This window comes from Drosophila albomicans, chromosome 3 (assembly GCF_009650485.2).
Source record: "Drosophila albomicans strain 15112-1751.03 chromosome 3, ASM965048v2, whole genome shotgun sequence".
NCBI lineage: Eukaryota > Metazoa > Arthropoda > Insecta > Diptera > Drosophilidae > Drosophila > Drosophila albomicans.
The window spans coordinates 8,523,713-8,535,883 of NC_047629.2; the positions used below are offsets into that span (position 1 = coordinate 8,523,713).

General features: G+C 42.5%; 4 protein-coding genes across 4 annotated transcripts; 3 read left to right on the forward strand and 1 right to left on the reverse strand.

The window, feature by feature from the left end:
• Positions 1 to 33: 33 nt before the first annotated feature.
• Positions 34 to 2,104, reverse strand: LOC117569601 (maltase A3). The gene is made up of 4 exons (XM_034250836.2): positions 1,851 to 2,104; positions 418 to 1,783; positions 212 to 355; positions 34 to 147 (listed from the first exon to the last, which is right to left on the reverse strand). The coding sequence occupies exons 1-4, from the start codon at positions 2,002 to 2,004 to the stop codon at positions 81 to 83; spliced, it is 1,731 nt and encodes a 576-aa protein (XP_034106727.1). The 5' UTR covers positions 2,005 to 2,104; the 3' UTR covers positions 34 to 80.
• A 920-nt stretch (positions 2,105 to 3,024) lies between these two features.
• On the forward strand, positions 3,025 to 5,230 carry LOC117569599 (maltase A3). Its single transcript, XM_034250834.2, has 4 exons — positions 3,025 to 4,112; positions 4,171 to 4,369; positions 4,433 to 4,884; positions 4,943 to 5,230. The coding sequence occupies exons 1-4, from the start codon at positions 3,247 to 3,249 to the stop codon at positions 5,160 to 5,162; spliced, it is 1,737 nt and encodes a 578-aa protein (XP_034106725.1). The 5' UTR covers positions 3,025 to 3,246; the 3' UTR covers positions 5,163 to 5,230.
• A 1,878-nt stretch (positions 5,231 to 7,108) lies between these two features.
• Positions 7,109 to 9,835, forward strand: LOC117569596 (maltase A3). The gene is made up of 6 exons (XM_034250831.2): positions 7,109 to 7,396; positions 7,452 to 7,912; positions 7,974 to 8,417; positions 8,477 to 8,931; positions 8,995 to 9,138; positions 9,548 to 9,835. Exons 1-6 carry the CDS (start codon positions 7,186 to 7,188, stop codon positions 9,741 to 9,743), a joined length of 1,911 nt encoding a protein of 636 aa, XP_034106722.1. The 5' UTR covers positions 7,109 to 7,185; the 3' UTR covers positions 9,744 to 9,835.
• Positions 9,836 to 9,875: 40 nt separating this feature from the next.
• On the forward strand, positions 9,876 to 12,012 carry LOC117569609 (maltase A3). Its single transcript, XM_034250845.2, has 3 exons — positions 9,876 to 11,027; positions 11,211 to 11,806; positions 11,878 to 12,012. The coding sequence occupies exons 1-3, from the start codon at positions 9,891 to 9,893 to the stop codon at positions 11,942 to 11,944; spliced, it is 1,800 nt and encodes a 599-aa protein (XP_034106736.2). The 5' UTR covers positions 9,876 to 9,890; the 3' UTR covers positions 11,945 to 12,012.
• The last annotated feature ends 159 nt before the right edge of the window (positions 12,013 to 12,171 follow it).

A 12,171-nucleotide genomic window follows, 5' to 3' on the forward strand; every position in this document is an offset into this window, starting at 1 on the left:
CCCTTTCAAAAATTAAAAAAAAGTCGTGAAACATTCGTTTAGCATATATGCATTTAATAACTTAAAATATTACAAGGAAATTAAACGGTGCTCAGGACAATAGCTTCCTTGGGCATCAACAATACTGAGTTGGCAAAAGTCAAATCACTGTAAGAAAAAGAAATATACTTTAGTAATATCAAGAAAACATTCCTTCAAAGTAAAAGCTTACTTCTTGCGACGGACGCTCTTGTCATTGACCACAACGTAGCGCAGCTGAGAACTGAGCTGAGTGAAGACAGAGTCCAGATTAACGGCTTCCACATCATCGTTGATATTCAGCACAGTAATGTACGAGGCTTGTCCAGCCAAAGAACTGCAAAAAGAATTACATTTAATCTTAAACTCAGGAAATGATAACTGTAGGCACAAACTAACCGCTTCAAGGCGAGAACATTGGGACCCAAGGCATTGACTTGGATGTCGCCCTGCTTGAGGGTGACCTCATCGCGCAGAGCACGCAATTGCTTGTAGATATTCAGATGGCTGAGGGCAATGCCGCGTTCGCGCTTCACATTCACCAGCTTGAAATCATCGGCAAGTGGCAGCCAAGTGGTGTTGGCATCGGTGAAACCAGCCTGCGACTCATCGCTCCACTGGAAGGGAGTGCGCACAGGATCACGTGTGAGACGCTCGAACTCCTGCTCATTGGACTGACAGGCCTGAGGATCGACGGTATCCTCCCAGCTGATGAAGACATCTGTCATGCCGATCTCTTCGCCCTGATAAGTCACACTGATGCCGGGAAGTGTCAGCAGCAACATATTGATGGCATCAATGCGATCCGCGCCAAGGCGAGAGCCAATGCGACTCTGATCGTGGTTCCCCAGCACCCAGTTGGCGGCTTTGTCGGATGGCATATTGTCCAGCCAATTGTGAATCAGCTCGGAGTAATGATAGGCATCGGAATTGATGTTGATGTTGGAGATGAGCTCAAAGTTGAATGGAATTTGAGAGCCGTTGTGTGTGCTATTGCCATAGTATTGCATGAGCACGTCCAGAGGAGCATAAGCTTCTGAGAGCAGTACGCGATCATCGCCGCCCAGCTCAGCATCGATGTCATCGATGACTTCGCGGAATTGATAGACCAAATCGATAGTTTCCGGTTGGTTTGTGGTGTAAATGTGATCCAAGTAGGAGTAATCTTCGGGATCTGTGACATACTCATTACGTGGCTCATCGGGCCAGTTGCCAGTGCTGTCGGCAGCGACTTCGAACACATGGGGCACAGCATCGATACGGAAGCCGTAGACGCCCTTGCGCAGCCAGAAGCGGAGCACATCCTTCATGGCCTCAACGACCTGAGGATTGCGATAGTTCAAATCCGGTTGCTTGGCGTGGAACTGATGTAAATAGTAGGCCTGACGTCCCTCATGCCATGTCCACTGCGAGCCACGGAACACGCTGATCCAGTTGGTTGGTGGCTGACGAATGCCATTGACCACCTTGCCAGTATGCCACACGTAGAAGTCCTTGTACTCAGCCTCACCAGCTGCGGAGCGGATAAACCACTCACACTCGTCACTCGAATGATTGGGCACAAAGTCCAAGATAATCTTGATATCCAGCTGCTTGGCACGTGTCAACAAATTGTCGAAATCTTCCATGGTGCCGAAGAGTGGATCAATCTCGTAGAAGTTGGCCACATCATAGCCAAAATCAGCCATGGGTGAGGTGAAAATGGGTGACAGCCAAGTGGCTGTGACGCCAATCTCCTTCAGGTATGCCAATTGTTGCGTAACGCCTTTAAGGAAGCGAATTATCTCGAATTGAATACGAGTCCGATACAAATTTTCCTCTCTTTTACTTACCATTGAGATCACCAACGCCATCGCCATCGCTATCCTTGAAGGATCGCGGATAGATCTGATAGAATTGCGCCGTACGCCACCAGCCCAACTCGGCCAGAGTGGGGGACACAATGAGTGCTAACAGGCAGCAGACAGTCAAACTTTTCGCCAACATGTTGTCGCGACACCGATTGCGGACGGGGATTAGTTGGTGCCTCTATTTATGCCCTTCTGGCATGGTCGAGTGGCGGGAAATGAAGATAAGCTGAGGTCGTGATAAACCTGCAATATCGCCAACTATTGCCCGATTGATTAGATCTGGGTCTACTCTTTATGTGTGTCTGAAATGTTTATGATCGTAGCGTGTAACACCCGAAGCACACAAATTTGCTGGGGCTCTTAATGGAAAGTATTTGTTGTAGAGTGCAGAGAGAGAAAAAGAGTTTACTAACAAGAACGAAAGTTTCTTTGCAAAGTACAATCTATAATAACCTTTTTATAATGTAAACTCGCATTTAAAAACTTGATTGGAAATGGAATATAAATAAATCTTTGGCAAAATAACAAAATTCTGCAATAAGACAAGTTATATCATATGGACAAAAACTTGGTTCTTTATCTTACTATTAACCAGAAAATGCATTGAGTAGATTAAAACCTAAACTTTCTTATTGTATCATAGATATTAAATGAAAAGAATTAAATTTTAATACAAACATTATAGTTTTACTTCAATTTTTATACTTTTTCATTATGAATTTTTTGTTCAATTAAAAGGTTTTTCTCTAAGTGTGCATTGTTAGTTGGACGGAGCTCACGATTGAAGATCATGCGACAGATTAGCGCAAATGAATTTCGTAGTTGCATAAAAGTTATGACCCAACCGATATCTTATCGTTGCAAGAGCTTGAATGGAATATTTATGGTCACACTTTTGCTGGGGGTGCTCCAAATATATATTAATTGTCAACCATATGAGAGCCCCAGCAATCAGAGTTACAATTCTAATGTCCAGTTAGATATGACAACAAGAACGTGACAGATAATGTAAAGAAAGTCTTATAATTAGCTGAACAGATTAAATTAGTTCCTTGACTGAAGTGTAAATTTAAAACAAGTTCGAAAATCAAGTGCTTAGTAATATCATATTAGTTTTTAGCTGTATTTCTTCTAAAACTACTGCAGATAATTCTTCAAGTAATTAGCTATTAGTCTAATTAAAGTGGACTTTTTAGCAACCACACTTAATCTATTTGAATCAATTCAATAGTTCAATAAATTACGCGAATCACTTTTATTAGAAAAACAAAAGATAAGAGGTAATGCCAAGGCATTAATAATGTCGTTTCTGACATTATCGATAGCTGACTTGAGGCATATAAGAGGTCGATGGACCTCTAGTCGCCTTTAGTTTACCATGACCACTTGGTCTAGTATTGTCTTACTGCTTGGCTTTTGCCTTGTGGCCGCTGAAGCGGCTGCCCCCTGGTGGCAAACGGCTTCTTTCTATCAGATCTATCCGCGATCATTCAAGGACAGCGATGGCGATGGCATTGGCGATCTGAATGGCGTGACCGAGAAACTGGAATACCTTAAGGAAATTAGCGTCACAGCCACTTGGCTGTCCCCATTCCTGAAGTCTCCCATGGCTGACTTTGGATACGATATCTCAGACTTTAAAGCGGTCGATCCCCTCTTCGGTACCATGGAAGACTTTGAGAATATGGTGGCGCGTGCCAAGCAGTTGAATGTGAAAATCATTCTGGACTTTGTGCCCAACCATTCGAGTGACGAATGCGATTGGTTCGTACGCTCCGCAGCTGGCGAGGAAAAGTACAAGGATTACTACATTTGGCATCCCGGATTCGTTGAGAATGGCGTGCGCAGACCACCCACCAATTGGGTGAGCGTGTTCCGTGGATCTGCCTGGGAGTGGCACGAGGGTCGTCAAGAGTATTATTTGCATCAGTTCCACAAGAAGCAGCCCGATTTCAATTTCCGCAATCCTGTGGTGCGTGAGGAAATGAACGATGTTCTGAGGTTCTGGTTGGAGAAGGGCGTGGATGGCTTCCGTGTGGATGCTATCTATCATGCCTTCGAGATTGAGGCCGATGAAAATGGCAACTACCCCGATGAGCCACGCAACGACTGGACCGATGATCCCGATGAATATGGCTATACCCACAAGATCTACACTGTCGATCAGCCCGAGACGCCGCATTTGGTATACGAATGGCGTGAGATACTCGAACAATTCCAGCGCGACCACGGAGGCGATGAACGGTGAGTAATTCAATAGGATGATCATTAGATCAAAGTACTTATTTCTGTTGTGTTGTAGCATTTTGATGGTGGAGACATGGTCGCCCATTGAGATTGTGATGCACTACTATGGCAATGAGACGGCCGAAGGCGCACAGATACCCTTCAATTTCCAGCTGATAAGCAATCTGTACTACGATTCCGATGCCTATCACTATGAGTATTTGATCAACAATTGGCTATCGCTAATGCCAAGTGGCAAGAGTGCCAACTGGGTGGTAAGTGTTGGTCTTGGCTTTCACGTCAGCCACGTGACTAATCGCCATTTATACTTATGTTAGATTGGTAATCACGATAAGAATCGTGTTGGCTCACGCTTCGGCGCCGATCGCGTTGATCTCTTTAACATTTTGCTGCTCACTCTACCCGGCTGCAGTATCACCTATCAGGGCGAGGAGTTGGGCATGCTAGATGCGTACATCTCGTGGGCGGACACCGTCGATCCACAGGCCTGCAATGGCTACGAGGAGAACTACATGTCCAATTCGCGTGATCCGGCCAGAAGTCCCATGCACTGGACTGATGGCAAGTTCAGTGGCTTCACCAGTGGCGATTCCACTTGGTTGCCAGTCGCCCAGGATTATGCTACACGCAATGTGCAAAAGGAACGCGGCGTTGCCCTCAGTCATCTGAATGTCTTCAAGCGTCTTCAGCAGCTGCGTCAGGAGCCAGCTGTCCAGCAAGGCGATGCCGAGGTCAAGGCCGTCAGTGGCTATGTCTTGGCAGTCAGGCGGTAGGTTAAATAGATCACTTTTCGATGATCATATACTCTAATTGAGTTCTTTTCACAGCTATCTGAGTGGCGAATATGTTTACGTTTCACTCTTTAACATTTTCGGCTACATTGAGAATGTTAATCTGAATGACGTGTTCAGCGGTCTCCCCTCCACTTTCCAGTATGCTCTTGTCACCGGCAAGTCCATTAAACAGCTGGGTGATCAAGTCTCCGCCAGCAGTGTCACTCTGATGCCCTACGAGTCCGTTGTACTTCGCTCCACAACCACAGTTTAAGCGCGAATCATACTCAAAAATGCATTTCAATAAAACTTGTAAATAATAAAAAACACTTTTAATCTCGATGCAGCTAACGTCTACTTTGTTTTCCCCTATCAGCATCCGCAAAATGAATTTCGTTTAAGTCATGTATGTATATGTTCGGTACCAAAAGCAAATATGTATGTACATATGTACGAGTATATACATATTTTGTATGGTTTCCCACAAAACATTTTGTTCGATTTGGACATACCCTGTTATCAGTAAATGCATGATACATACTTATCAATATTTAAAGCAATTTTATTGAATAAAATGGAAAATAAATAAATTAATGTTATTTTATATCTCTTTAAATTAAATTAAATATATAAAAAAAAATAAATATATTTTTCAAGTGCATGTTTTCCTATTTTTTCATATTATTGCCAAGTAGTATTGTTGATTATGCCATTTCTCTCTTAATTTGTTTGCTTTATTTACGTTCATTCTTTATGAATCTCTTCCCATATTGAATATAATTTTATAAATTTAAAATTTGCTTTCAATTCTCCTATTTTGCTCTCGAGAGTAGGGTATAGAAAGAGAGACCGAAAAACAAATGAATTATTAGCGAACAACGACTGCTGTTTTACTGATGCGACAAAATGTGCAAGAGAGTTGTGAGAGAGAGAATATTATGTGAAGAGAGACGAAAGAAGAGAAAGCAAACAAAGCAAATAAGATCTGCGCTAAAAATTGAGAGAAAAATTGCATATCAACAGCACTTCGATAAGAAAGAAAGATAAGAAAACATGCACTTGAAAAATATGCTTCATACATATATTTTATTTTCATCGGAAATTTTTTTAATTTTAGAAAATTAACCATTATTATAGCTATTAATATTGACTATAAGCAAATTTGAATGATTGTATAAATAAGACATAACATAGTTTGGAAGAGTTAATTTTGTAAATAATAAATTAAATAGTATGGTATTCTTATATTTATTTATTTATCAATTTAGTTGACAACACTCTCAATATTGCGATATCCACATACATACATATATCTCGGTGTTTTCGCCAAACATTATTGTGGTTATTTTAAGACTTTTGTTTTTGTCGGTATATATGTTATAAGAGCGAAGGTTGTTGCCATATTTTTCTCTTTTTACTCTCTCTACGTCTTGTCGTGTCTCGTGTTAAGTGTTGACAGGTTTTGAGCACGCAGGTAAGTAAATTAGCAAGAAAAAGCTATAAATAAGAAAAGTTGAGCTGAACTCAAAAATTCTGCTGTCTCGGAACATGATTTGCCTTATCACTGCCGATATGAAATGTTTACAATGTTTTTTTTTCTTTTTTTGTTCTTTAAGTGTTATTCACATAAAGTTTATTTGGTTAAATAGAAGGTACAAAACTGTATACATTTTCCATATATTTTTTAGAGTTGTAGATTATTGGTTTACAGCAAATTTAAGAATTAAAAAAACAATAACTTATTGCAGACCTTAAGCTGTAAACTGTTTTTTTAAATTTATTAGCTTCTTCATTTTGTAAAATAATAAAACTAGCCTTTAAAATGCTAAATTGACATCACTGATTGTGCTTTAGCTTCGCTTTATCCGCATATTAAAAGCTGAGAATGCATTCGGCGATGATCAAAATGTTTGCTTTCTTTGATTATTATTGGTTAAATAATAGGCAAATTTTTGATTATGAAATGCAATGTTTTGTTTTTGTTAACTTGTGACGGACTTTCTGCTTTAAACTATTTTTTTAATTTAAAAGTATCTTCCATTTGAAATAGCTTGAAATATGCTAAACTGACATCACTGATTGTGCTTTAGCTTCGCTTTATCCGCATATTAAGCGCTGAGAATGCACTCTAAAAATAAAACGCAAGCATTAAGTGCTGTGCTCAGTTTTTAAGAGCAACACGAAAGAGAGAATCTGATAAGCAAATGGGTTCAGTATTCGATCAGTCAGTCAGTCTTCGGTGTTTGTTTGCTCTGTTCGCAGAGCTCATATTGCGTTGCAGAGGAGCATTTGCAAGAATGGCAAGCCTCGTGGCGGCTTTGCTTGTGATATTGATGCTGAATGGCCTCGAGCCGGCAATGAGTCAACCGTATCCGAATTACCATGCGGATTTCGTGGATATAGATCAAGCTAAGAATGAACCGAAATGGTGGCAAACTGGGGCCTTTTATCAGATTTATCCAAGGTCATTTAAGGACAGCAATGGTGATGGCATCGGCGACTTGAACGGTGAGTTATTGGCATTGTATTATAGAGAACCACCTAAATTTCTTTGTCTTATTAGGTATCGCGGATAGACTGCCCTATCTCAAAGAACTGGGAATCACAGCAACTTGGCTATCGCCCATATTCACCTCGCCTATGGCCGATTTCGGTTACGACATTGCCAACTTCACCGAAATTGCTCCAATCTTTGGCAGCATGTCTGATTTTGAGAACCTTCTAAAAATTGCAAAGCAATTGAATATAAAGATCATATTGGATTTTGTACCCAATCATTCGAGTGATGAGTGTGAGTGGTTCAAACGCTCAGCGGCCCGTGATCCAGAGTACAAGGACTTTTACGTGTGGCATCCGGGCAAAATGGTAAACGGAGTGCATCAGCCGCCCAGCAATTGGGTGAGCGTGTTTCATGGCTCCGCCTGGCAATGGCACGAAGGTCGAAAGGAATATTATCTTCATCAGTTCGTGAAGAAGCAGCCTGATCTTAACTATCGTAATCCCAAAGTGCGCGAGGCCATGAAGGTATGTTGTTCAGCAACGCGAGTCTTCCACTGAAGTTAATCTTATCTCGTTTCTATGGCAGAATGTGCTACGCTTTTGGCTGGCCAAGGGCGTCGCCGGCTTTCGCATTGATGCAGTACCGCATGTCTTTGAGATAGCGCCAGATGCAGCGGGTCAGTATCGCGATGAACCGCGCAACAATGGGAACAATGATCCCGATGACTACGGCTATCTGCAGCACATCTACACTGTGGATCAGCCAGAGACAATAAATCTTGTCTACGAGTGGCGTGCGGTGCTCGATGAATTCAAAGATGGCGATGAACGCATCTTGCTGGCCGAGACTTATTCGCCCATCGACATTGTAATGCAGTACTACGGCAATGCTACCGCCGAGGGAGCTCAACTGCCCTTTAACTTTCGACTGATAAGCGATATATCAAACAACTCCAATGCCGAGTCATATGAATGGACTATCCTCCAATGGCTGCAACATATGCCAAAGGGACGCACAGCCAACTGGGTGGTAAGTTAATCAACTTAATCTCTTTTCTTTATCCGATTGACTCTAATTTCATTTTCTAGCTGGGCAATCATGATCAACCGCGTGTGGGCTCTCGCCTGGGCACAGATCGCATCGATATGCTGAATATGCTGACTACAACATTACCTGGAGCCAGTGTCACATACCAGGGCGAGGAGCTGGGCATGACAAATGTGTGGATCTCGTGGAAGGACACCGTTGATCCCTCTGCCTGCAATACGAATCCAAACGTTTATGAGCACTACTCTCGTGATCCAGAGCGCACACCATTCCAATGGAGTGACGACATTGATGCTGGTTTTAGCAATGCCAGCAAGACTTGGCTGCCCATTGGACCGAGCTACAAACTCATAAATTTGGAGAAGGAACGTAAAGAGCCACTCAGCCATTTCAACATATTTAAGCAACTTATGCAGCTTCGCAAAGAGACTAAAACTTTGCAGGTTGGCGAAACCGAGGTGAAGGCTGTTAACCGAAATGTGCTGGGAGTCAAACGGTGAGTTTTTGGGATTATAAATTTATAAGAATTTTTTTGAAAATCTTCCTTTATTTTGTACAGATTCCGGCAGCACGACTTTACCTACGTGACACTGCTGAACATCTTCGATGGCACTGAAACTGTCAATCTTAAGGATAGTTTCGCTGACTTAACGACTGATATGGAAGTGGTGCTGGTCACGGATAAATCCCAACGCAAAGCGGGGTAAGTTATCAATGAGCACGGAAACCATTGTTAGATTTTGGGATGCTTAAAGGGTAGACCGAAATAGTGCACGATGTGCAGCAAATCGCAAACTTTTTCGGCCTTAATGAGCCAAATCTTTGAGGTTGAATCCTGGGGATCCTGAATATGCCATCGTTGGCTAAACTAAGTTTTAGAAATCCTTTTAAGTTTTTAGATTTGCTTTGAATCCTAATATACAACATCAAAGTAATTTTGGCGACATTGCTGTGCCTGATATTAATAATACAGAAATTTCTTTCCAAACCAAATTTTTACTATAATAAGTATTCATGTTTGGACTCGAAATCGGTTATGTGTAAAAATAAAAGACACTCATACACTTGAAGTTTACTTAATTTTTATTATTTATCATTTATTTATTTTCCAGTGATTTTATCAACTCGGAAAATTTACAATTGCTGCCCAAAGAGTCGCTGATTCTGCGAAGCACTTCCACCTACTACACATACTACTCGAATGGAGAACATCGTCAATTGCCGATCGAGGGCGTTTATCTGCTGGTTGCTCAAGTGGTGCTCTATCTGAGTTATCGTCGTGTTCTCACACTCAACAGCGTTTGTTAGTCATTATTAGTTGCATACATCAAATACAATATATACAAACATATACTATGTAATACACACTAAAAGTATCATATCAATAAACACAATCAAAACACTCAAGAGATCATTAGTATATAAAGAGCTGTAGCTTTCCTAAGCAATTCAGTCATGTCTCGCTTTAACAAGCTATTAGTTGTGCTTTTGGTCGCTGCTCTACAGAGCTGCCTTTTAGAGGCAGCTGCTGTAGATCTGGAGAGAGCCACGAGCAGCAGTGACACCACTAAAGATTGGTGGCAGGTAGCTCAGTTTTATCAGATTTATCCACGCTCCTTCAAGGACTCCGATGGCGATGGCATTGGCGATTTACAGGGCATCATTTCAAAGCTGGATCACCTCAAGGATATTGGCGTTACAGCCACTTGGCTATCGCCTATATTTGCCTCACCCATGGCTGACTTTGGCTATGACATTTCTGACTTCTTTGACATTCAGCCAGAGTACGGCACACTCGATGATTTCGATCAGCTAATCGCGGCAGCTAATGAGCGGGGTCTCAAAATCATACTTGACTTTGTGCCCAACCACTCAAGTGACGAAAATATTTGGTTCAAGAAGTCGGTGAAGCGGGAGAAGGGCTACGAGGATTATTATGTATGGCATGATGGATACTTGAATGCCTCAACAGGCGTCCGGGAGCCGCCCTCCAACTGGCTACAAGCCTTTAGAGGCAGCGCCTGGGAATGGAATGACGAACGTCAACAATACTATCTACATCAGTTTGCTGTCAAGCAACCCGATCTCAACTATCGCAATCCCGCAGTCGTAGCCCAAATGAAACGAGTCCTCACCTTTTGGCTGAATCGCGGCGTTGCTGGTTTTCGCATTGATGCCGTGCCCTGGTGCTTTGAGGTGGTGCCTGATGCCGAAGGTCGTTATCCTGATGAGCCATTAAGCGGCTATACGGATGATCCCGATGATTCGTCCTACTTGAAGCACATCTACACTCAGGATCAGCCCGAAACTGTGGATATGGTTTATCAGTGGCGAACTCTGCTCGATGATTACAAACGCATACACGGCGGCGATACTCGCGTCCTCATGGTGGAGACTTATTCAAGTTTGGACTACGTGATGCAGTTCTATGGCAATCGCACCACAAAAGGAGCTCAGATACCGTTCAACTTTCAATTTATTGTCGGTGGTAATGGCGACAAGAATAATACGCTGCTGAATGCCACTGGCTTTGTGAAGATCATCAATAGCTGGTTGTCGCAGATGCCAGCCGGGCAGACAGCCAACTGGGTGGTAAGTCAACAAGTGTAGCAAAGTTTTTCAATCCCATTACCAAAGGTTGCTGTTGGTATTCAGCTATAACACCCTTCTATGCTATAATTTAGTACCAACAGGCAGAGGGAACATAAAGTAGATATTGTATATTCATTGTGCTATGCCGAGACTAAACTTTGGCAATTTTCATAATTCTTATAGATGGGCAACCACGATCAACGTCGCGTGGGCAGTCGATATGGAGAGCATCGCATAGATACGATGAACATGCTGCAAATGTTTTTGCCTGGCGTGAGCGTTACTTACCAGGGTGAAGAGTTGGGTATGACCGACTTGGATATCAGTTGGGCAGATACACGCGATCCGGCTGCCTGCAACTCCAATGAGAGTATCTACGAGCAGTTCACAAGAGATCCGGCACGAACTCCCTTCCAGTGGAGCAGCGAAGCGAATGCTGGCTTCTCCACCAACAGCAGCACTTGGTTGCCCATCAATCCCAACTATGTGACTGTCAATGTGGAGACAGAGACCGCAGCTGACAGCAGTCACCTCAAGTTGTACAAGCAGCTGGTGACACTGCGACAAACAAGGACACTGCAATACGGCAGCACGAGGTATGCGGCAGTAAATGACAATGTGGTGGCCATCAAGAGATCGCTGAGTGGCGAGACAAGCTATGTGCTGGTGGCTAATGTTCTCGATACGAGTGTCAGTGCTGTGGATGTTGCCACTGTGTTGTATGCCACTGGCAGCTATAGGATCACGTTGGCTAATCCTGAGGCAAACGCAGCGGTTGGGTAAGTTTTTGTGTTGGCCAATAAATTGCTAAATTTATGACTAACTGACTCTATCTTATTACTCTTTGCAGGAGCAACGTAACATTAAGTAGCCTTGCCTTGGAACCATATGCGACTCTGATTCTGGAATCTGTTTAGATGGCCTTCAAAATTATGTATACGTTTTTGTCATAAGTTATCAACAATATATATATAATATATGTGTATGTTATGTACTGTTATGGTACATGAAAGTCATTGGCAAACGACATTGGAAAACTTTTCAATTTGAGGTCGCAGGCCCGGCAACTTATTATAAATTATTAGGGAACTTTGTCTGCCTCGAGTATGGCCACAAAAAGAAATTCCATTAGACGTGATTGATA